Consider the following 25,877-nt stretch of genomic DNA (forward strand, 5'->3'; position numbering starts at 1 on the left):
GTAATGACCAACAGGATATCAGTTTATCTCTCCCTTATTATATTTACATTTTGTGAGTGTGCACACAAAACACATTGAAGCAGTAGTATGTAAAATGTCTCTATTATTATATTGGAATTAATGATGTATATTACACCAAAGGTTCTGACTCTGTTACCTCTAACTGTTTGCACTACAATATTATTATTGTTTTTACTATAAAAATAATGCTAAGTTCAGGCTCATTAATGTAATCCTAAATTCTAATGAGGCAGAACCTCAGGCAGAGGGAACAGAAATCCTCGCACCCAAAAACTGTATCAAACATTTGACTCAACAACAAAAAACATCACCGTTTGCCAGCTGTAAATGTTGCTTGCGTACAGTACAGACCAAAAGTTTGGACACACCTTCTCATTCAAAGAGTTTTCTTTATTGTCATGACTATGAAAATTGTAGATTCACACTGAAGGCACCAAAACTATGAATTAACACATGTGGAATTATATATGGAATTATATACATAACAAAAAAGTGTGAAACAACTGAAAAATGTCATATTCTAGGTTCTTCAAAGAAGCCACCTTTTGCTTTGATTACTGCTTTGCACACTCTTGGCATTCTCTTGATGAGCTTCAAGAGGTAGTCACCTGAAATGGTCTTCCAACAGTCTTGAAGGAGTTCCCCGAGAGATGCTTGGCACTTGTTGGCCCTTTTGCCTTCACTCTGCGGTCCAGCTCACCCCTAAACCATCTCGATTGGGTTCAGGTCCGATGACTGTGGAGGCCAGGTCATCTGGCGCAGCACCCCATCACTCTCCTTCTTGGTCAAATAGCCCTTGATGCCTTCAGTGTGACTCTACAATTTTCATAGTCATGAAAATAAAGAAAACTCTTTGAATGAGAAGGTGTGTCCATACTTTTGGTCTGTACTGTATATGTGCACATTCTATGAGCAAAAGTTTGTGAACATTTTCCTTCCAAAACCGTCACCACAAATGTGGATCCATACAATTGTATACGATATCTTTAAGTTGCAGCGTTCAATTTCCTTTCATCGGAACCAAGAAGCCCAAATCTGTTGTTGAATAACTAAAAGTAAAACTTCATAATGACAATTTGCCCCCATTAATAAAAAAAACACACGTGTCCTGCAAAGAGCTCTGGCCTCCACACCTTTAAGATAAACTAGAATACCAACTACAGCCCCTGGTGGTCTAGTGGTTAGGAAGCGGCGCTCTCACTGATGCGGCCTGGGTTCCATCCCCGGTCAGGGAACCAACCCCAGCCACTCTTAGTGCCAGTCCCAAGCCCGGAAAAATGTGGAGGGTTGCTTTAGGAAGGGCATCCAGCGTAAAAAAAACATGTGCCAAGTCAAACTTGGATGATCCGCTGTGGCGACCCTAATGGGAGACCCCTAATTCCTCCTCAGAGCCAAACACAATTCTAGAGAAAAGCCTTCAAAGAAGAATAAAGGCTTTTATAACGGAAAACAAAGTCTGCAATGGGATGTTCAACAAGGTGACGTGATTGATAATACAGTTTAAAACAAGATTTGAAACCTCCTGTTCTCCTTTGTATAAGACCCATACAAAATGAAACGTGAAGTGCTTCTCTAGACCAACATAACATTTAAAAGCAAAATTTTGTCAATTTTAATCCAGTCGAGAACTAAAGTGTCTTTAAATTCATTACTCGGCGCATTGCGAAGCTCGACGATGAAGTTAGATGTGAATCTTGTGGTATTATTGCACAACACTTTCTTTGCAAAATCTGGTAAAAGTTGCCAGATTGTAAATATCGACTGCAGGAGTACTTGAGGCAAATGTGTTGCACATGCTCGCAGAAAAAACAATGTCAATACACCTGACCTTCCACATCTATACAAAGATTATTCAAACTGCAAGAAAAGGCAATCCGACAGCACATGTGCTCAGACTTTCGACCCACTTTCTTTGCAAGGGTTTTGTCATTCTGGTAAAGACATGCTGAATTTTACTTTTCACTTCTTCAGTCTGGGCCATAATCAAAATTAATTAGACAGTAGTATTTCCAGGCAAAAGCTGCGTCATATGCTTTCTTCCGTACTTGTGCATGACAGCATTTTTTTTTTAACCTCATAGGTTTAGCTGTGGAATAACTCACACTTTAAACTGCACATGATGGAAAAGATCAATTCCTGACAAAACCATGGGAAACAAAACTCTTTGTCCACAGTCAATCATAGCAGGACTAATCAGTCTGTGACAATCCTGTGCTCATATACTCTAAAGAAGACAACAGTTTGCTCTGTGACTGTTACATTATTCTGAGATGCAGTGTGTTTGTGTGAATGTGACAACAATAAAGCACAAGCAGCAGTTCGCTAGCTGGTGTAATATAATGAAGAGCTGGCTGGTGAGTGTGAATTAGCAGGTGACGAGTTTGTGTTGATTTAATTATTTATTTTTAACCCGTGTCCATTGATCAGAGCAACACCATATCCACTGTCTCAAATGTTCAAAGTGCAAGTGGATTTAATCCAGAAGTAGGCGTGGCTTAAACCTGATTTAAATCCTTTGAAAATTAAATAAAGCTTAAACCACACCACCCTGGCAACACTTGAAATCTGGTACTGAAAGTTACTCAACCTCAGCTACATCACTCATCATTATTCCTAATTGTTTTTTGCACAACTATTTATTAGTGTTATTTCCAGAATTTTTAAACAAATTAGTGACCAATTCCTCTGTAGGATCTCAGTCTGACGCACACCTCTGACAACCCGATTTCAGAAAACAACAACAACGCAACTGTGATTCATATTTGCTTTAACGGATTATCTGTTCAATCCAAATAACGTATGCATATCAAAACAGTGCTGAAAGCGTGACTGATGCTCAGCTTGATTAACAGCCAAAGATGATTAATTATAATACTGTTCATCACGTACGTGGTGTATGGGTTTGTTGGCCATTGATCAGAGTATCAGGAATTGTGTTCTCTACAAACAAAGTGATAAGTCAAAAGGAACAGTGGCTAAAGGAAGTAACCTTATTTTTATGCTAAAACCTCTGTAATCTAATCACTTCTTTTACCTCACCACAATCATGTGGAACATCTGCGATTCTGTGGACTAGACAGAAAAGCTTTAAAACACACACACACACACACACACACACACACACACACACACACACACACACACACACACACACACACACACACACACACACACACAGAGAGTGAACATAAGACAAAGTTCAAATTTCAAATGTTTTACTTCCTAGTCCTAAGAAAGTATGTTAAATGAGCATTATAAAAAAAGGCCTGTGAGTAATACATGTCAGTCGTCCTCTCATACACAATCCAAAAAAACAAAAACAAAAAAACAAAGTTGGAAGTGAGCAAAGCCGCACATCTGAGTACCGTACAGAGGTTCGAATCGAGCACTGCTACAGTTCAGGGGTAGAAACAGAGTAGTCCTCTGTTTGAATCGCATGTACATTAAACATGGTATGCTTATTTCTTAGCTAGAAAGGTTTAAGTAGAAAGTGCATTCCATCAACCAAAAGAAAAGGAGGGGAAAAAACAAACAAAAAAAAAAAAAACATAACCGCAGAGATTAGACATGACGAGCAAACAGCTCCACCTGTCAGACTAAAGAAGGATGATAAAATCGAATAAAAGGATATAAAAATTGAAGTACTTCGATAGTTAAAATCGAGGTCCAGCTTCAGATGTGATTTTCCTCCTTTTACACAAGCTGACCATTTCACCCACATACACACTTAGACGCACACACACACACACACACACACACACACACTCGCTTGACATAATTAACAAAGTCTTGTCAGTTTCAGTTCAAATCTGTAATGCAGCAGTAAAGTGCAGAGAACGGATCAACAAAGTAGACTTTGTACACGCACACACACAGAGAAGAGAGAGAAGCAGCTTTCAATACCAGCACCTCCCGAGGTGTAACAACAGTCAAAAGTACTGTCACACACTCACTGCCACACACTACAGCACCCTAAATGCACATTCGTCTGGATTAACAAATACAAAATAAACCTCTTTTTAAGCCCATTAACACACACATACATATATACACACACACACACACACACACGCACATAAAAATTCCTCTTAAAAACAGTAATGTTTACAAATAATATGTGGTAAGTGGGTTAGATCATACAGAACAGAATTAATTAATTACTTTTTTTTAAAGTCCCGTTACGACTCTCTAAAAGCTTCTTGACTGAACACGCAGTCGTTTCTCAACAGTCTCTTTTCACCTTAACATTTTTTTTTTTTTTTTGCCTGAATACATCTACGAGTCCGGCTTTAGAACATACACTCCCAAAGCCGTCGGTACAAAAGAAAAAAAAAAAATGTATATATAGCGCACAATCAATTTTACCACCATAAAATAAGCACACTCACAAGTGTGTTACATTATTTATGAGTTTAAGTGCCCGAAAGTCTGCGTGTGTAAGTGGCGTACACGTACACATACAAGTGTTTATGTCAGATGTGTACTTCCATATAGAGAAGCCTAAACTGCATTATTCAGAAGTGAATTTAGAGCTTTTACAAGTAATTGTGTTGAACCCGTAAAACCCTGGCAGCAGCAGCTGGATACGTTACGAGAGACGAAAAGGGCGAGAGAGTGAGACAGAGGGAGACGAGAGACAAAGTGATGAGGAAAAAGGAAAGGGGCCAAAAACAGTGCGGAGAAACAGAGATGTGTGTATAAAAGAATAAGGGAGATGAAGATTTGAAAGATTGCATGCTGGGAGAGATTGTGAGAGAAGGACAGTATGTACAAGGGGAGAGAGAGAGAGAGAGAGGGGATGAAAAAGTGAAAGAGGGTGTAAGATTCAGAGATATTAAGAATGTGGGTGGAAAAAAAGCTGAAAAAAATGGGAGCAAGAACATGATAAATGGAAGGCAAAAAGAGAAATAGGTGAGAGACAGAGGAGAAAGAAAGAAAGAAAGAAAGAAAGAAACTGAAAGTATGCCGACTCACATACAGTGGCATGTTTTCATCATTATGATGCAAGTGGAATTTGTTTAATTATCAGTATATGAGGTGTAAAATAATGCTTATATTATTCGCAAAAAAAAAAAAAAAAAAAAAAAAAGGTTCACTGAGGTCACCGGCCTTAAATGTCCTCTCTGATCACATGATCGCTTCCCTGCAAGTTAATGCACAGTCAGCAGGTACGTATATATCCCTCTCTACAACAGACACACACACACAAATGTTTTGCTTTCCTCATACACCCCTGAACAAGCGATCTGTGTGTGTGAACAACCGGCGAATCCGTGTGGTTATTTTTAGTGCTGCTGTGTGGAGCCTGGCCTCAGGTACACGTCCTCATGGGTGCAGTGGTTTATTGGCTCACTTTTAAAAAGAGCCGGGGGAGACGGCAAGAGAGACGATGGCACGGACTGGTGTGAGGAGACGTGGCTCGTATTAGAGGCGTGCCCAGAGTGATGCACGTGGGTTTGGTGGTGCTGCGTGGCCGTGGCCTGCATGTGCAAATGGGAAAATCCATGTGCGATTCCAGAAGCGATCATTCCTTGGTCCACGGCCGGTCCAGTGGATGTGCCTTGAGAGGGCAGTGGTGGGCTGGAGGTGTGACCAGAGGAAGAAGGGGTGTGGCCAGTAAGATGAACAGAGAGGGGCATGCTGGCAGGCTGTTGGGTCAAGGGGCTTGTGACACGGAAGCACTTTTCGCGGTGCGCCTTGAGCATGTTGGAGAAGCGAAAGCGCTGGCCGCACACTTCGCACGGGTAAGGCTTCTCTCCGGTGTGTGTGCGGCGGTGACGCTTCATGTTGGGCCGACTGGTGAAACTCTTCCCACAGATCTCACAGATGAATGGTTTCTCACCTGCAACACCAAAGCAAGAGCATGAGTTTGGAAAAACTACAGTTCAACACTTACAGTCCAAGAATATTTGCAGAAGGTATTAAAATAGCTAACTGTGGATCTAATGGACTTGGTTTTTGAATATTCCATAGGTATTGCATACATTTTTTTTTATAATAACCTCCACTCTGCTGGGAAGATGTTCCTCTAGAGTTTGTGGAGATTTGTGCTCAATCAGCACGGGTAAAAGTCATATACTGATGTAGGGTGAGGAGGCCTGGGGTCAGTCAGCGTTCCAATCAGGTCAGAGCTCTAGAGCAGTTTGCTCAATGTCTTTCACTTAAACCCATGCCAATCATATCTTCACTGAGTTCACTTTAGAGGCCAAGTCATGCAGGAACAGGTTTGGGTCTCCTAGTGCAAGTTAAGGGAAATTTTAATGCTTCCACATCCAGAGACATACTGTGGTTCGGGGAGGATCTACATAAAACTGGAAAAACAGATGTCCCAATACATTTGGCCTTGTAGTGTTCATTGGGTTTGTAAACATACTACTTAAATGGCAGCCAATGTTTTTCATTTACGTTTGAGCTTTAGGTAAATCTCTCCCTGAAGAACGAGGATCCGCATGTATCGGTAATAATTTGGGTTTAAAAACAAAAACAAAAACAAAAAAAACAAACAAAAACAAAAAAAACTCAAATCGATATAATGGACTTTATGGCTAAAGCAGGGTTGTTTTTTTGGGTGTGCAAAATAGAGGCATGTAATATTAAAGGGCATTTACAGGGTGTGTTCCACCACAAGCATTTAAGTCTCTCATCTAAACTCCTAAGGAGGAGGAGGGAATAAATAAATAAATAAATAAAAAAAGCTATGCAGCCCCATACACAGCTGTGTGTTCTGCCACCTGTCCATCAAAGCCAGCAGTAACATTGTGCTACAGCGTGTGCTACTGTAGCGCTTCTGTGGATGTCTTCCCACTCATATCAATGAGTTTTAGATGTCCATCAGGCCATGTTCACCAGTTTTCCTATCATGAACCACCACTGCACACCAGAAACACCCCCACAGGACCTGAATTTTTTGGAGACACTTTGGAAAAATCACTCAGATCATCACGCTTGCCCATTTTTCCTGCTTGCAACACATCAACTTTAAAATCTGACTGTTCCCTTGCTGCCTTATCCACCATATACTTTGATTAGTGCCACTTTATTGGGATAATTCGCACCATTTACTCCACCGGTCAATGGTTTTCAGTGTTTCATATATATATGATTACTGGATGGAACTGTATACATGTTTATGATTAGTTACTGTGTGTATATGTGGGGTGACTCATATGCCGGTCAGTGAGTCTCACCTGTGTGCGTCTTCATATGCTCGTCGAAATACTGCTTCATGTTGAAGTCTTTGCCGCACCACTGGCACATAAATTGCTTGTGTCCGATATGGATGCTCATGTGAGATCGCAGCTGATACTTATACTGGAAACGCTCGTCACAGTTCTGCGCATACACACGGAAATAGACAGTGTGGGTGAAAGGAATAGCTGTAGCTGGAACAGGAAAAGAGCTTTGTAATATACGCATCATAACCTGTTATTACATCTTATAAGCCTGTCATTACCAAAGTTATTTATACATGAAACAGCCCAATCCTGCCTGGCTGACACACACACACGCGCTCTTTCACATAAACATACATGTTCTGTGCTTTTCTGAAACCAGCTCCACCCAGACCATCCTGTGAGCCCCACACCCACCAGGGCTGAAAACTGCCACGAGGCTAGGAGTGGCCGCGCCCATACACTCCATGCAGGAATCGGTTATTTTCATTTCCAACCTCAGTGATTTTATGGTGGGAAAAATAAGGTGTTAACATGAACTCGTAGACACGGAATAATCCTCGGATATAACGAGCACTAAGGAATAGTTCTGTATGTAGACAAAAACTTTTAGACAAGCTATTTAGAAAACAAAGAGGACAATGATGAAAACACTGCATTCATAGTATAGTGAACATTGCGTAATTAAATCAAATACATACGTATATGTACATACACACAAACACACACACACAGACACAAACTATATATATATATATATATATATATATATATATATATATATATATATATATGTGTGTGTGTGTGTGTGTGTGTGTGTGTGTGTGTGTGTGTGTGTGTGTGTGTGTGTGTGTGTGTGTGTATATACAGTACAGACCAAAAGTTTGGACACACCTTCTCATTCAAAGAGTTTTCTTTATTTTCATGACTATAAAAATTGTAGAGTCACACTGAAGGCATCAAGGGCTATTTGACCAAGAAGGAGAGTGATGGGGTGCTGCGCCAGATGACCTGGCCTCCACAGTCACCGGACCTGAACCCAATCGAGATGGTTTAGGGGTGAGCTGGACCGCAGAGTGAAGGCAAAAGGGCCAACAAGTGCCAAGCATCTCTCGGGGAACTCCTTCAAGACTGTTGGAAGACCATTTCAGGTGACTACCTCTTGAAGCTCATCAAGAGAATGCCAAGAGTGTGCAAAGCAGTAATCAAAGCAAAAGGTGGCTACTTTGAAGAACCTAGAATATGACATTTTTCAGTTGTTTCACACTTTTTTGTTATGTATATAATTCCATATATCATTTCACGTGTGTTAATTCATAGTTTTGATGCCTTCAGTGTGAATCTACAATTTTCATAGTCATGACAATAAAGAAAACTCTTTGAATGAGAAGGTGTGTCCAAACTTTGTTTGTACTGTATGTATGTATGTGTATATATATATATATATATATATATATGTATATGTATATATGTATATGTATGTGGGCTGCAGCGATTGATTATTTTAGTAATCGAATATTACCAAAATTCCTTTTTTTTTTTTTTTTTTTTTAATAATGTACACTTTTATTGCTGAAATTGAAAACTTAAACCATTTAGTGCATGTAAGTGCCATATGACGTAAAAAGGCAAATACAAAATATATAAATAAATAAAAAATCATTTAAAAAAAATATATATACAAATTAAATTCAAATTACTTTTAAAAAAGGTAAATGCACTGTAGGGTGTTTTCTTTGTGTTTGAATTTGAAATTATCCCAAACGTTTGGAAACTTTGGTGTGTTCTTTGGCCCGAATTTTTCATTCTGCAGCGTCTGGTGCGTTTCCTGTCCAGGGGTCCCATATATAAACGCGCCGTACCCACAAAACAAGGCTGAAAAATGCGTTTCGGTTGTGAATTCTGGAAAAAAGACTTGACGGGAGAAAGTGTGCACCTGTAAGTAAACACCGAGCCCTGCGTACGCACTACGTGGAAACACAGAAGGCGTGACAACCTTTTGCGTTGAAAAACCTTTGCGCACAAAACCGGGCTTAAAAGAATCTAAGTTTCTGAGAATTATAACTTTTAACTAATTTTATGTTCCGCACGTAAAAATTGCATGAAAGCACTGTACCGGAAAATTTCTATACGAATACGTGTACCGTTACACCCTTAATATTCATTCCGCAAATATAAACACCCTAACAACCCTGACAACCAATTTTCTATCATTCTTTTTTTTACACTCATCACTAAGACAGAAATCAAGGAGCAAAACAAAAATAATAATAATAATAAGCAATTCATGTATTAAACTATTACACAAATCGGAGCCATAAAATTTAAATAATTATGCAGCCTTAAAATATTTCTAAACTGGGGAAGATGATTAAGATTATTCCAAACTATATCCCCCATTCATTTTTGCTCATAATCAAAACATTCTGGTTAACATAGTAAAAGGCGACAGTGGGCCAGAAATCTGCATTAAATATTTTAAATATTAAATTATTATTTATTAAATATTAAATTATTAAATATTAAATACATTCAATATATTGCATGAAATTAATATGAATGCATAATTCAGTTTTCTAAAGGGTGCCATTATTTCTGGAGTTAATATTTACAGTACAGCCAACAGTTTTGACAAATATAAATCTGGATTTGTCTGTAAACAGGCTGATGCCATATTGAGAGTTTGAAAGAACACCAACACGGACCTCATTACACTTTCGATGCAAATATAAGGTTGGTGTAAGAAAATTTAAGAGAGACTTGATGTCAAGTTGGCCAGGAAATATTGGCAGGTGTCCTCCAAACACACACACACACACACACACACACACACACACACACACACACACACACACACACACACAAAGCCAAATATGCATTGGCGGCTGCATGTGCGTTTGCTTTACCTCCATGTAAGAGGTCAAATGAATGCAATAGTTTGTGTAAGTGGGTGCACATGAGGTGGAGTCAACGTTGTGTGTGTGTGTGTGTGTGTGTGTGTGTGTGTGTTTACCTCACAACGAAAAGGCTTCTCTCCTGAATGCTGAAGTGAGTGCACCTTTAGGGACATACTGCGCTTAAAGGACTTTCCACAGGTTTCACATGTAAACGGCATGTCCTTAGTGTGAGCTGGAGAGAAAGAAAAGAGCGAGAGAGACAGAGAGACAGAGAGAGAGAGAGAGGGAGAGAGAGCGATTTAGTGTATGTGAAACACTAATACTCTTGATGCCCATTAAAAAGACTAATTATGTCAAATAAAAGTAGAGAACTGGCAGGTATTTAGTACGAGGCATGTAATCAGATGTTTCCTTCAATCAGCATCTACATCTTTTACTAGTTTCTCTCATAATGGTTCATTTCTACATGACTTGTCTTCTATATATATTGGTCTACACATCAAAACAGACTTTTTTGCTAGGTATTTAGACTAGGATTGAAGTTATAGCTTTTTTGTTGTCTTTACTTTTTCGAAAGTAACCAGTTTTTGTCCTATTGATGGCATGAAGCTGCCGTTTTATCTATGCACCGCTAAGGCTGCATGAATCCGGATAATTCAGAAAAAGTTTTCAGAAAAAGTTGCTCATTCACACTAAAACATCAGACCGGAGAGAAAAATATGCGTTCTCAAACGGACTGATTAGTGTGGACACGGCCTTGCTAGTCATAGGCACCTGTGAGCTTGTGTATGTGGAAGAGGGCAGATAGTGCTTTCCAACATGTGTCACACTGCCTGCAACAACAAAGGGGGGTCAGATGTTTGTTTGTTTAAAATTGTAACTACATGATTCATGTCTTAGAAAAATCCCGTGTTAGCGCTGAATAATTGTGTGGTGGAAGAAAATTGGGTTTTCAAGCTACGTAAGCGCATTTGGACAGCCAGCGTCCGCGAGAAGCCTGAATAGATTACGCTTATTTTTGGTTCACTACAACACATCTTGATCGCATTGAGGCATTCAGACGTAAGGCAGTCTGACTGTTTTGTTTTAAACGTAAATTTTGATATTTCCATGACGTCGAGGCAGAAAATATTTCTGAAAGCTGTCCAAGTGCACTATGAGCAGAAAAACACTTAGAGCAAAACCTGATTTGCCAGAATTCAGTCACGGTAACAAAAGAAATAGAGAATCACACACAAAAAAAAAAATCAACAAAAAAACCCAGTGTGTTACTACTCAAGTTTGTAAAACTCAAAGCACAGTACCTGCTGAAAGTTCATTTGAAAGTGCATGTCTTCATGTGGGTCTCCGTGTCTTAAAATTCAAGGACATCTTACATATATTTAAAAGTGTCCCCTGTATTTGTTGCGTGCGTGTTACGCTGAAGGAAACGCGCAGGACTATTTCTCCTTACTCACCGACCATGTGCTTGCGAACATGGGCCATCGTGTAGAACTTCTTCTCGCATATCTCGCAGGCAAATTTCTTCTCGGCATAGCCGTGGACAATCTTGATGTGCTCGTGGAGAGACCAGAGCTTTTTGAACGATTTATTACATGACACACACTGGAACAAAAATAAACAAAGAAACACATATTTAATCAGAAATTTCCTATCATATAAAAAGCAGGAATTATTCAATTCACTGTTAGATTAATTTTTTAAATCTTGGATGCTGGTGGTCTCAGCAACTTTGTCTGACTCTCTGTCTCCCTCTACTGGTTTATATAGGAAATGCAACGTTTCCACATATGGACAATTGTTTTAAATTGTACATTTAATTTGATATATTTTACATTAAGTCATGAAATTTTAAAACGTTCAAAGTGAAATATCAAAGAGGTATTTAGAAATTTATTTTTTTGCGGTTTTTCCTCGTTATTCCTGAGAAGTTAAAGCTCGTCTGCTGTTACAAGCTGGCGCAAAATTCCCAGAAATAGCGGCTAATCGTCAGGTTTCCAAGACATTCTTTTCTCATATTTACCCATCTACAGTATTTAGTATGAAGTGAATGTAATTTGTTACGGTACTTAAGTCGCTTGTTCTCCTATCTGCACATTAATGAAAAATTTTTACTACATTTCAAAGTAAAATATGAAAATTTTTTACAGACTTGTGAAATCTGTAGTTACTTTTTATATACGAGTCGATAAAAACTTAACTGGTGAACCGCGCAGCAATCCACAAATCGGTGTAGAGCGCGTGCTCCGTTTTGAACTTGGTGGTATCTCCTTATCACCAACATCTGGTTCAGCATCAGTTCAACAGCAAGCAGCACAACAACGTTTTTGTGTGATTCTTGTTGTAGAAGATTTTGGGTTCATGATCATTTTGATAGATATCAGTGTTTGAGTTATTAATATCATTCTATTAATAGATTAGTGTGGAATAACGAGTCTTTTCACAAACTTAATTAGGCTTAACCGAGTTCATTAATCTTAACTACATCTGAAGGCAAACATTTTTCTCTACTTTTTCTCAAGTGAAAGTTTAAAGGGAGCACTTTTACTGAAATCATATTTTACCTACTGTATCTCTACTTTAACTGAACATTTATTGAACAAGGAAGTGAAGGACTAAAGCTCTGCTGCATCACCATCTTTGGATTTAAATAAAGAGAACTAATTTCCACAGGCATCATTATATATCATGTAGTCACATGACTTTGTTAAAGGATTTAAGCGCAACATAAACCTTTAGAACCCCTGAAGATCCTTTAATGTCTAGAGATTATTGAGTGTTATCTGTGATCCGTGCTTCCCACCTGTATGTTTTTTTCGCAGTCGGTCTGCTGGTGCAGGGCCAGCTCGCTCTCCAGGACAAACTTCTTGCCGCACTTGTCACAGATCTGCATGCGCCTGTGCGTGACGTTCATGTGCTTCTCCAGGTACCAGCGAGTGTTGAACACACGTGGGCATTTCTCACACGTCAGTGTTCCCCGCTCCTCGCCTTCCCTCCCTCCTCCTGAAGCAGACGGACCAGAGCTTCTTCCTTCCCGCGCTGACCTGCGCTTCTGAGGCGGCGCTTCGGCACTCCTTCTCTGCCCCCTGGTGGTCACTCCGAGTGAGCCCGGGGCTGCAGCGACGTGGTGACCCTTTGTGCTTGTCCGCTTGGATCTCGTCCTCAGAGTCTCGTTTTCCTCCCCATCGTCGTTGTCGGGGTCCTCCTCTGCGCTATCCTCTTCTTCCATGCTATCTTCTTCCTCATCTTCCTCCTCTTCTTCCTCCTCCTCCTCCTCCTCTTCACTGTCACTTTTCACCTCTCCTCCAGGGATGTTCTTGTCACCTTTAGAGACATGCAGGGTCTGGTTGTTCAGGTTCACCTCAACAATGATCTGTGCTCGCTTGAACTCCTCCTCCTCCTCCTCTTCTTCTTCTTCTTCTTCTTCTTCTTCCTCTGTGTCATCGGACGTCTCGTCATTTTTGGTCTTTACCCCTCCAGTCGTCCCGGAAGCTTCTTTGTAGTAATGCTGGAGAGGGGCAGGACTGGCCTCGAGGGCAGGAGCCAGCGCTTTGCCAGGCATCTTGTTGTCAACCAGCACTGAATAGGGCTTGGACACTCCCTCCTGCTTGTAGAGCTTTGGTGATAGGTCGCTGTCTGCTAGAGAGGTATGGTGGTAGTAGACCTGTGTAGAATGCGTCCTCGACCCCTCCTCCTGCGACATGGCTTCCTTTATAGTCTCTCCCTTCCGTGGCTGGCACGACTTCATCTGTGTGTAGATAGTCGTTCGAGTTGTTTCTACAGTTTGTTAACCAAGCGTGAAACCTGACAAGGTTCCTATAAGCCAGGCAGGCACCAGTCTCCTACCTCTCCCTCGACGGGAGAAGAAAAGCAAGATGCCCAAATCGAACCTGCCCCCATGACCTCCACATCAGAAGGAGGTAGAGATGAAAAGGAAGACGAAGCGGATTTACACCTTTTTTTGTTCAGCTCAGTAGTCGCAGGCAATGCTGCACTCGCTGCTGGAGTTTGGACCAAAGCTTTTTCTCGTCTTTCGAGGTGATAGAAGGGATGCTTTGTCCTCCGTTAATTTCTGCTGAATCAGCAAAAAAATGCCTACTCGTACGCCGAGATTAACCTCTTGTGGTCGTAGCAACCCGCCGAGTCTGTTTCAGAAGCACGGTACCACGCACTGCCTGAGAGAAACAGAAAGTAAAAAAACAAACAAAAACAAATCGTTCAACTTGGCTTGACACTCAAAATCCGAGCCTAAAATAAAGGCGAAATATAACGCACTTACAAAATAGGAGCTGAAACAAGAGAACGCGAAACAGGATATGAAACAGCACAGACGTTCTCACAAAGAGCAGGTCCTACTGCATATCGTTTTGGCATTAGAAGTTACCATTTATATACTGATTGATTCATTTAGAAGCCAAACCGACCTCTTAGCGCAGAGATTGCATAAACCGTATACCTGGCTGTGAAAAGGCAAGTCAGCGTTTCGGCATCCACTACGCGAGTGTGGAAGAGATAAGCGAAACTGTTGTTTGGTTAAGGTGCAGAGATCTAGAAATCTCACTACTACCAGCACACACACAGGCGTGCATTTACTCACTCACTCACACACACAAACACACACGCGCACGCTCCTGACCGCAAGCGTTTCACTTCTGTGTGGGAGCAACTTAAATTAAAACCACAAAGGAGCTGAGTAGAGAAAACTTAAAACCCTTAACACACACACACACACACACCTTCTTCTACACACAAACACGTGATTATTTAAGAAGTGATCGCAATATTTAATGTGCGATTTTATATAATCGACAAATAAATCGTCATCAGAAAATCTGGTTGGGGGGGGGGGGCATAAAAAACTTGTATATGAAGCTCTATAATTAACAGAATTTTCAACAATTTCTTTCTTTTTTTTTCTTTTGTGCAAACCAACAGGTTTTAGGTTTTATTTCCTCTTTAGTTTACGGTTTCTTACTGATCACTACCGATCCTGTGTTGTATTTGAAGACCTGCTGCACTGGTGGGCTTTAGAAAAACTCATCATTAAATATGTGGCTCTCAATGAAATACAACTGCACATACAAGTCCGACCTCCAACTTATAAATGTTGTCAGCATGCTGTTCTTTTTCCTCAGCTAATAAACTATAGCATAGTGTTGTATTAGCTCAGGAAAAGTAATCCGTATGGACATTTCCCATCAGATCTTTAGGGTCTGGGCACATTTTGGCTTCCTTGCCAGCCAATAGAGCTAGATGAGAAGAAAAATGAAGCCACACACACACACGCACACACACACGCATGCTGCAGCATTTCCCGTCTGATCAACGCAACCTAAAGAAATAACTCCACAGCGATTGTGGCGCCAACAACGGCTAAGAAACCGAGTGTAATACGCAGAATTCAGTAACGCTACAGAGAGCAGTGTGTTTACGAGGCCACACACAGCGAGGAGGATAATAAGATATAAAAAGCTCAGGCATACGTTACCTTGAGAGTCACACCACTAACGTAAAGCTTTAGTTTCAGCATCCCAATTGATCAGACGAACACCATGTTTTCAACTACCGTAGTTTCATAATGCATGCATCAGTTAGCTTGCATCCCTCACACCCCTTTCCACGATTCAAGCGAAAACCAAACTGAAATATGTTACGGGAGGTGAAAAAAAAACAAACAAAAACAACTCTGCACACCCATTTATCATTGAGCATTAACCAATTAACTTTCAAACACTTTTCAAACTCAGAATTAACCAATCACTTTCAAACTTCAACAAATAAAGATCAGCTTTTCTGTCTTGTCATCACTAAAGACATGGTCTCCAAAAAGCTTACAAAGCATGTAGATAGGGCTAAAACCACCCCTCGAGTTATTCGAATACCCCCCCCCCCCCCCCCCCAAAAAAAAAAAAAAAAAAAAAGAAGAATTTCCCTCAATGCTTCCGTTAGTCCATTTAACACTGGACTGCGTAATAAACATGGCATATGCACAACACGGGGCTGGAAACTTGCGTACCCCTCTTTTCAATTGACACACCTAGTAGTCTAGAAGGTGTAAAGGAAAATGTGATTCATCAGACCCAGCATTGCTCTGTGCTCCGGTCCTGATGCTTCTGTGTTCAATACACGTTTTCTGCCAATTTTCATCATAGCCAGTATTAATTGTTTTTTGCAATTTGTGCATTAGTAGCACTTTTGTGGGCTCAGACCAGTGAAGCTTGTCTTCACTCCCCATGTCATCAGTGTGACTTGGGCACCTTTAAAAGTTTCTGGTTCAATAGTTGCTTTGTGTAAAATGAGGTTGTATGTGTAAAAATGTGTATGTTTATTGCCTAGAAGTTTGTTCCTTATAATTGTTTTTCCCTGATAAGTGAGTGGCGACTGTGGCAAGGAAAAACTCTCTGAGATGGTATGAGGAAGAAACCTTGAGAGGAACCAGACCTCATCTAGGTGCCACCAAATGTCCATTCATTGTAGTTACGTTGTTGAGGTGTGTAGTAATAGGTGTGGAAATGCAGATCTATTCATGAGCCACTGTGGTAGACTGCTGATATTAATTACAGTCTGAATCGGTCCTCGAAGTTCTTGAGTTGCTCGGCGGCTTCGTGGATCTTTAGGCTGTAGATGTGGAACCATCCCCAGCTGCACAGAGTGCTCTCAATTGAAAAGGACTCCATCCAGAAGTAGGACGTCAGGATGAACCAGGCAGATACCACAATTTTCTGCTTTTAAGACAACAACATAAGAGAGGACAGACTGTTCATTTGCAGCCTACTAAATCCCACCGATTGACAGAAGCCACAGTAGCAAGAGAAGGTTATTTACTACACTGGTTAGCGGTATTAATGTTATGCCTGATCGGTATATGCAGATCCAATCAGTCAGAATGGTGTTACTTTTTAAAATTCATTTACTCTACTTTTATAATACTAAATATTTTAAACAACCCGAGAAAATAGCAATAATAAGCAGTATTGAAAATGTATTGAAAATGCATTGTTTTGATTCACTCTCCTTGTGTGGTATTTTAATTATGCCCATTTTAACACCCGCACCGCAATGGAAAAACTAATAGTCAAATACGTGCTCTCACCATTTCTAATTTTGGAATTCCCATTAGTATGATGTTGAATGGCTGAAAATGGAGAGCGAGAAAAGAAGCTTTTTCTCTTTTGTTTTTTAGAAGCGAACAGCGACCAATTTCTTTTCTATATCAGCATATATACATATATATTTTCGCCTCTACAGAGGAGTTTGTCTTTAACATCCAACCGATAACGCTGCTCAGGCACAAACCACACTCACTAAATACTCATTATCAAAGAGATGATTCATGAATGAAGGAATTTCCACTGTTCAATCGGATTTACAGCACGACAAACGTAAAGAATGAACGTTGCATCGGTATCTGGTGGGAAAAGATCATCGCTAGGCCGTGTGAACACGAGTCAGGAAATCAGTAGACGATTCGAAACCAAAATGTACTAATTTATATAGTAAGAACGTATAGCGTTCAGTTGGCAGTTATGAGATTCAGAAATGCCCTGAAACCACAGCTTTCAATTTGAGTGCATAGTGTGTAGCGGTCTATACTCCTGTTTTCAAGGAATGGTTTAATGAGAAATTATAGTTTCGACATTTTGAAGAATGTACGATGAGGCTCGGCTGACCTCGCGGCGATCGAACCGACGGTTAGAAATATGGGAGTGGACCAGTGCATGGATGCTGAAAGCAGATAAACAATTTTTTTTTTAAACAATTGTTGATCAGCATGGCAAGGAAGCAAAAACAGCTCAGTTTAACCACGCTCTACCTTTAACGGTCTCGGTCTGTACTTCCTGAGTCAGTTTTGTCTTTGAATGCGTATGCGTGTGTGTGTGTTGCATGGCCCACCTGCAAACGTGTGTAAAGCAAAGCAATCGCTCGATGCTAATGCGTCGTCAAAATTTTACATTCATCCACGAAGAAAGCGTGGAAATACCAGGTAAATTGTTATAAAAACCAGACTGATGGGTGTCATGAAAAACAAAAAAACACTGTACACACTCCCACATACACCCACACCTATATACAGACACACTTCGCTACCTTTCTTCCTGCCCTCTCTGCAGCTTTCTGAGAATCAGCACATGCACTGTGAGACCACACGACGGGTGCACAAGCGGTCATATCTGTGTTTATTTGTGTGTTGCCGGGAATTGAGCTGCACTGTATGTAGTAATAGACATTTTGATACACGCAACATTATGCAGATGTTTTTATTTGCATGCCGGCCAATTTTCAGGAACGCCCCGCAAACGCTGGATCCGTTCCAAGCTGTTTCGAATCTCTATTGGATTCAGAACCTGATCATAGTGCAAGTATACTGAACTATCATCAAACCATATGTCGAATGCGTTATTATGCTGCAAGACATTATATGCTGGGTAAAATGTGCCCATATAAAGTCAGCAACAAGTCGGGTATGTTTTCTTGACAACGAAAACATTCGCCACACCGTTACACCCCCAGCAGCAGCAGCAGCAGACTGTTGTTGCCACCAAATCTTATTAATCACATCAAGCAACGGTTTCCACAACATTACCTGCCCAGTTTGAATCAATCTCTGCACACTGTAGCCTCGATGTGGTCTTCTGCTTTTCTAGCCCATCCACCTCAAGGTCTGAAGTGCATCCAGGGTTGCTTTTCTGCTTACCGCAGCTACTGTATCCTTCCTGTAAGCTTACACCACTTGGGCCATTTTTATTTGACATTCCTCTAGAAAACATGTTTTTTTGTTATTAACCACTGGTAAATCCTAGTGACAGTTGAACATGAGAATCATAGATTAGCAGTTTCTGAATGACTCACTGTATAATTTCTCACTGACAGCCATGCCACAAAGTTACTGAGATTTGTTTTGTCTTTTTAATGCAACTGTTAACTGATGCTCTTGACTTTCATCTATGATTTTGTGCACTGTGCTGCTGTTGCACGATTGGCTGATTGGATAATTATACAATTACATAAATGTGGAGGTGCACAGGTGTCACTATTAAACTGGCTGTTGAGTTTTGGGGCCATTTCCCATAAAACACTGAAACTAAAGCACAGCATGAACAGTAGCTGTTTGACACGTGACCACTTTTTTCTAGTGCTGAAATGAGCATTGGGTATCGATCATTTGACGTTATTTAATACTCATCTAGTACATATGCTACAATCGTGAAATTGTGACAGTCTAAACGTAGACTTCGGTTGTGTTTAATAACACTGTGCAGTTCTCATTTGAAGGTCTCGCAGCATTCACTACATCTCGCTTCAGGCAAGTTGATCAGAATACATGAATCTGTGTGAACCCCTGAATCTGCAAAGCCTCTTTTAACATCAGCAGTCAGTAGCGCTTGCGTGTGTCTGTGTGCACATGCAAAGGAAACCTGTGCTGTGGCAGATGGTTCAATCAGCAAGAAACCAAAGTTTGGTGGTTTTGATGCCGAAAAAGAAACATTAAGACCTGCTGGCCACCACCCAAATCAATGCTGAGGCTCTCAGGCTTCCTATGATACCAGAGAAGAACTCCTGCGGGGGAAAAGAGTTTAATTTAAAGCGATGTTATGAGCCTTTCAGCACATCCATCTCTATAATTTTCTAACACGGTTATGCAGATTATTTTGAAAACTGACAGAATATTAGATCGTATGAACAACTGTGAATCAGAATCAAACAGTAGCAACCTTTTTAAAACAAACTATTAGGCGTTTTAATCATGTTTGCAACTGCGGCCCATCACATTGCTTCCAAAGGGTGTTTATTCCTGTTAAAATTAACTCGTTATTAAAGCATAGGATTTACACAATTCTCATCAAACCAGTCAGTAACCACTCAAGCTCTGTAGACAGGACTTGGAAAAGACTTGGATTATGATGGAAATGCTGAATCAGAGGGTAAAACCGCCAGAAAATCTTACAAAATAAATAAATAAATGCTGAATGTGACGCATAAAATAGATATTTATATAATTGTACCATGTGCTGATTGGTATAAATTACAGAGGCAACAAACAGTGATTATTTGCAGTTCATACAAACATAAGAAGTTTGTAAACCTTCGTCTGGTTCCACTATTTCTGAACAACGAATGAGAAGAGTTTTGAGCGCTCTAGCCCTACAAAACTACTCAGCGTTTTTTTTCCTTTCATATCTGGTTTGTTTAATTGCATGCAACAAGAAACCAAACCAATCAAAACCATTAGCGGGGGTAAAATCGGCATCTGATGTTGGAGAGTGTCAAACCAAGTATGAACTATTAGATGCTACTCATTATTACAACACATTATTCTACTGAGTCAAAATGGACCATCATGTAATGGTATAACAGAATGGAATAAAAGAGGATAACTTAAAAACCTCCTGTTCTTACTGAACTCAAACACCTTACTAATTTAGTCTGTACTGAAGAGGTGGCCAAGAGACTGTGCCAAGAACTCAACAAGAGCCAAGGACTAAGGAAACAAATCACGAGAGAGAAAGAGAGAGGGAGAGGAAGAGAGAGAAAGAGGAAAAGAGAGAAATAGAAGATAATTCCAATTCCCTGACTGTTTAGTGACACTACAAATGTACCTGAAACTTCATCTAAGATACTTTTAGGTATTTATATCCAGACTTATTTTAGTTGGCTCGAGAGTATTTTTGATGGAGACTATACAGTAAAACGTGGCTCTAAGCTTCTACACAGCTTCTGCTCAATACCATAAATGTAAATTGCAGCTAAATCAGACCAGGTGAAGAGCTGTTCGAACCGAAAATGAAAATGTGGTTAGGTTATGGTTGCTGTTTTGAATTGAAGTTACTTCTGTGTGACTTATACAGATTCAATTTGGAAGAAGAAAAAATACAAGTATAATATTCAGGAATGCATCTGATGCTGCTGAAAAGAGCTGCAGTCCAATCATTTAGCAGTCTTTAAAAATCTGTACTTGGATGGCGTGTGAAAATGCTGATTTACAAAAAAAAAAAAAAGAAAGTGATTTTTCATAGCGGCGCTTGCGATTCTGACTCACACAGACACTCCTTGATGTATCCACCTATGTTGTGCATTTTCTGCACTGCCAGATGTCAGATGTTTTTACTAGTGTCTTTTATATTTTGTCACTAAACGTGGGAAAGAACCCCCTGCTTTCACAGGAAGAGGCCGTTCAACTGACAAAGCCAACCCTTTTTTTTTTTTTTTTTTTTTTACTAACCACGGTCATAACCAAATCTTTCAAAAATAATAAGGTTCTTGATCTAATATGATATCATTTCTGTAGTAACTCAATGACAGGGACGTGCCACAGAGTCTTGCGTTTTGTAACACTACAAAAGAGTTTTTCCTGTTTCACAGCTGTTGCACAACGGTAAATAGAAGATAGTAAAATTATAACTGCGTCGTTCATTAAGAAAACCTTTTATTCACAATTGTTAGTAAACATCTGTGGTATATATACGTAATAAAAAAAAACGTGGAATATACAAAACAATTCACGACGTGTTGTGAGAAAATAAGCAACAAGTTGCACCATCCGGTTACTAACTGATTTCTTAGAAAATTATACCCTGGTTTTATTCCAGTAAAGACTGAACAACAAAAGTCCGACCAAACTCAGTTTCACACTCAACTGTACAAGTGACAATGGTATATTTAATTATTTTATTCAATTCAAGAATGATTGTTTGTCAATTCGCAAGACATGTCTGTAGAAATGGACCATGTATGCATGTTTTGGCAAGTTTGATATATTTTTTTTTTTGAGCTTGTATTATACTTTTCATACATTCTCTTCTGGGCGGTGATGTCTTGCCCGTTTCTTCCAACCTCCACGCAACTCTTTCAATGGTGTTTTTCAGAAATACCCAAACTAAGACCAGTCTGCGCATGGTGACCTTTAATTCAACCCACCATGCCATATACAAGAAAAAGGGAATAACCGGTAAAAAAAAATAAAACATTTTGGAAAAACTTTGGGAAAAATTGAGCACAAATCTCTCATCAACAGACGTCACTGGATTAGACAGTAAACTCGAGTCCAATTAGTTGGACAGATTCTCATTGTACTAGAAGTTTCACTGACCTAGAACTAAAAACTTAAAAATAAAACCGCATTAACGAGGTTGCAGAGTCATGTTTACTATTTCTCCTTTAAATATTAGGAAACCATGAATGAAAGGAACCAATTTAATGTTAATTGCAATATAATGGTTGCTTTAATGCAGTATTTATTGTTTGGCGATGGACCTCAAATAAACTAATTTTTTTGTGGCCCTTCACAAGAAAAAGTTTGGGCACCTTTTGTGTCAAAGTGTCTCTCTTATTCTTTAGTTTTTTTCTTTAAAAAAAAAAAAAAGGGGTTGAATGACAGGAAATGAAGCTAACATAAGTGTGTTGAGAATGTTCAGTATCCCTATATGTCATTAATTAGCTAACGCTAGCCATAATGCATACTACATTACGACCATTACATTCTGAATAGCTGTCAGTGGACTTAGGTTTGAAAGTTAGAAAAATACGAGGATACTCAAGCTTGGCCAAATATAAACAAACAAACAAACAAACAAACAAACAAACAAATCCCAAAATCAACTCGTGCTGCAGAAAGGCCCTGCGTCCAGCTCAGTTATTTTAAAAAATAAAGGCCAGTCATAGGATAACCTCTGGCTAGCAAAACATGCCTGAGGCTGGACAAAAAGACGAGGTCGCCTGGTAGACAAATGAACAAGTTTCCAGGAAAAGAGCGCAAAGAAAGGGTTAAGCTGAAGGAAACCTTGGTTGGTCCAAAGCGAGACATGCAGCAGGCCGTTTGAGGCTAACCGAGCAGCGCTAGTCAGTTAGCACCAACACAGCTGCGTGCAATGGAACTCTGTGGATGTAGTTAGCAACTGGCTAGCTAGCTAGCTAAACAAATACCAACCCCTGCACACACACTGTGCACCTTCTTATACTTGTGTTTATGTATATGTATATATATCTATATTATTAAACCGTGCTGAACATTTTATCAGCATTCGAGCAGCAAATTGTATTTACCGACATGCCAACAAGCCTATTGGTATGTTTAGGACTTCGATTTTCTTTCTCTTTTTATAAAAAAAAAAAAACCCCACCAAAACCGCCCAGATTTACAACACGTTGCTACTGAGATTTTTTTCCCCTTTTCTTTTTTTTGCTTTTTTGCACATACACGTTTTCTAACGTCCCCATGCTCGGCTGCACGCCTGCACAGCCGAGCGCCACTGACGCTGCTCTGCAGGATTTTCATTTGCAAACCAACATTTCACGCGAAAGAAGGAATTTCAACATTTTAAGCAAGACCCTCTGCTCGATTCCGAACAGGCACACACACAAACACACACACATCCAGACTGTGACAAAATAACTCTGCAAAAAAACGAGCACTATTTGGTTTGACAGTTCCATACCTGTGCAGATCCTCGTGCGAGGATCTCTGGAGTGTTTCGCCCAAGATACACGGGTGTCATTCTTGTTTTCTGTGTAAACAAACAAAAAAAAAGCGAATGAAAAAAAAGAAAGGGGGGGGGAATAGAAGTTGTGCTGAGCTCTGCTCTCGGCTGCTGGACTACTCACCCGGAGCACGAGCGCCCTCTCCGTCGTCGCGAGCGCACGCGAGCTGAGCGCCAGGGAGCTTCACTCCACTCCACTGAGAGAGAAAAAAATCTATCTATCTATCTGTCTGCCTGATAGTCTATCTATCTATCTATCTATCTATCTATCTATCTATCTATCTATCTATCTATCTATCTATCTATCTATCTATCTATCTATCTATCTATCTATCTATCTATCTATCTATCTATCTATCTATCTATCTATCTATCTATCTGCCTGACAGTTTATCTATCTATCTATCTATCTATCTATCTATCTATCTATCTATCTATCTATCTATCTATCTATCTATCTATCTATCTATCTATCTATCTATCTATCTATCTGTCTGTCTGCCTGATAGTCTATCTATCTATCTATCTATCTATCTATCTATCTATCTATCTATCTATCTATCTATCTATCTATCTATCTATCTATCTGCCTGACAGTTTATCTATCTATCTATCTATCTATCTATCTATCTATCTATCTATCTATCTATCTATCTATCTATCTATCTATCTATCTATCTATCTATCTATCTATCTATCTGTCTATCTGTCTGCCTGATTATCTATCTATCTATCTATCTATCTATCTATCTATCTATCTATCTATCTATCTATCTATCTATCTATCTATCTATCTATCTATCTATCTATCTATCTATCTATCTATCTATCTATCTATCTATCTATCTGCCTGCCTGATAATCTATCTATCTATCTATCTATCTATCTATCTATCTATCTATCTATCTATCTATCTATCTATCTATCTATCTATCTATCTATCTATCTATCTATCTATCTATCTATCTATCTATCTTTTGCAAATGTGTACAGGAAGCATGATTGTATTCAAATGATTCATGTAACTAAAAAGACCAGTAAGAGTTTATTTGAGTGACAGGAGAAACGTGTGCAGTTGCACTGGCATTTTGGACAAGTTATTATGGAAACAAAAACATAAATCCATGAAATTGAATGATTAATTAGACAGCCTTGAGTTAAAAGTACAGTAACTTTTAACTGCTGCCATTCAAATCATCCACAACACCTTAACATTTGTGCTTGAATTGTGCTAATGCACATAATGGAGGTATGGATTGGCGATACGATTCAAACAAAGATTTGAGCCACTGTCACCCTGTGTTAATCTTTGCCTGTAGTATACTGATGCCCCTGATGCATAGTTCTATTCATTAAACATTCTTCTAATTTACAATCTACCAAATTTGAATTATTATGAATAAATTCCAAGCTTGAAAATGATCCAGGGTTGGAATGTGACCCTCAAGACCCAAGTGTTTTGTACAATAAAAAAATCTGATCAAAAGAGCTGAAGATCTTTAAAGTAATATTTAGGAAAGGTTATTTTTTTAATTTTTAATTAATTATTTTTTACTTTCTTTCTTCTTTTTTATATACCTTGCTCTTTTAATGTGAAATCAACGATGGATAGTTTCATTGTATACAATAATGAGACCTTCTCACCTTGTGAATGAGAACAATAATGTGCATGTACAGTATATGTATGTAACACATACATAGAGGGATAGCCTACAATTTTCAAGCAGTAATTTTCAAAGAAACGAGGAACAATTGGTGAAAAACAAAGGCACAAAACGGAGAAATCACAAAATATACATTTAATAACCATTTTTTCTCTCCTCAAAAAGCTGGGGTATCCTACATCTAGGGTGGTCTAGTTGGTAACTAAGAAGACAAGGGAAATTCTAACTTAACTAAATACTCATGCAAAGAAAAGAGACTACTGTCTGAATGAACAGGTGAACTAGTTGCCAAGGGGGTGTCATGTTTTGAAGCAAGATAATGTGGTGTGAAGACTACTAAAGCCTGGAATATGAGGACACCAGTTTTTCTTTATAAATATGATTTTTGTTGTAACAGTATAGTAAATGTTCTCTATAAAGGGAGTTTCAAATGGAGACAGGAAATCACAATAATCTCTAGTTTGTGTATTATAACACATTAATAAGATGAAGCAAAGACAGTGCACATGAATAGCATGGGCTCAGAAAACCTGCTTAACATACATGTAAGCATCTAATCTCTCCTGTATACTACAGATTTGTCTCTCAGAACTGCCTCTGTATTCACACACACTATGATACTCAAACAGAACATCCTTTTCACATCTT

General features: G+C 39.4%; 1 protein-coding gene across 8 annotated transcripts; it reads right to left on the bottom strand.

Moving 5' to 3' along the window:
* Positions 1–3,219: 3,219 nt before the first annotated feature.
* On the bottom strand, positions 3,220–23,791 carry znf652 (zinc finger protein 652). 8 transcript variants are annotated; one of them, XM_083567368.1, is made up of 8 exons: positions 23,524–23,683; positions 19,584–19,648; positions 18,675–18,847; positions 12,894–14,265; positions 11,548–11,695; positions 10,207–10,322; positions 7,209–7,353; positions 3,220–5,863 (listed from the first exon to the last, which is right to left on the bottom strand). In XM_083567368.1, exons 4-8 carry the CDS (start codon positions 13,836–13,838, stop codon positions 5,307–5,309), a joined length of 1,911 nt encoding a protein of 636 aa, XP_083423494.1. In that variant the 5' UTR covers positions 13,839–14,265; positions 18,675–18,847; positions 19,584–19,648; positions 23,524–23,683; the 3' UTR covers positions 3,220–5,306. The 8 variants fall into 8 exon arrangements, with proteins under 8 accessions (XP_083423494.1, XP_083423492.1, XP_083423490.1 ...); XM_083567366.1 differs by lacking the exons at positions 18,675–18,847; positions 19,584–19,648 and adding an exon at positions 23,690–23,791 and having other exon boundaries at positions 12,894–14,261; positions 23,524–23,592; XM_083567364.1 differs by lacking the exons at positions 18,675–18,847; positions 19,584–19,648 and adding an exon at positions 23,690–23,791 and having other exon boundaries at positions 23,524–23,592.
* Between the last annotated feature and the right edge of the window lie 2,086 nt (positions 23,792–25,877).

Source organism: Silurus aristotelis (genome assembly GCF_946808225.1).
Source record: "Silurus aristotelis genome assembly, chromosome: 17".
Lineage (NCBI taxonomy): Eukaryota > Metazoa > Chordata > Actinopteri > Siluriformes > Siluridae > Silurus > Silurus aristotelis.

Coding starts and splice junctions, on each gene's coding strand:
- znf652 (XM_083567366.1), bottom strand. CDS start 13,838: ATGAAGTCGTGCCAGCCACGGAAGGGAGAGACTATAAAGGAAGCCATG. Junction 11,696..12,893: donor ACTGCGAAAAAAACATACAG/GTGGGAAGCACG, acceptor TTTTTGTTCCAG/TGTGTGTCATGTAATAAATC. Junction 7,354..10,206: donor AGAAGCCTTTTCGTTGTGAG/GTAAACACACAC, acceptor GTGTATGCGCAG/AACTGTGACGAGCGTTTCCA.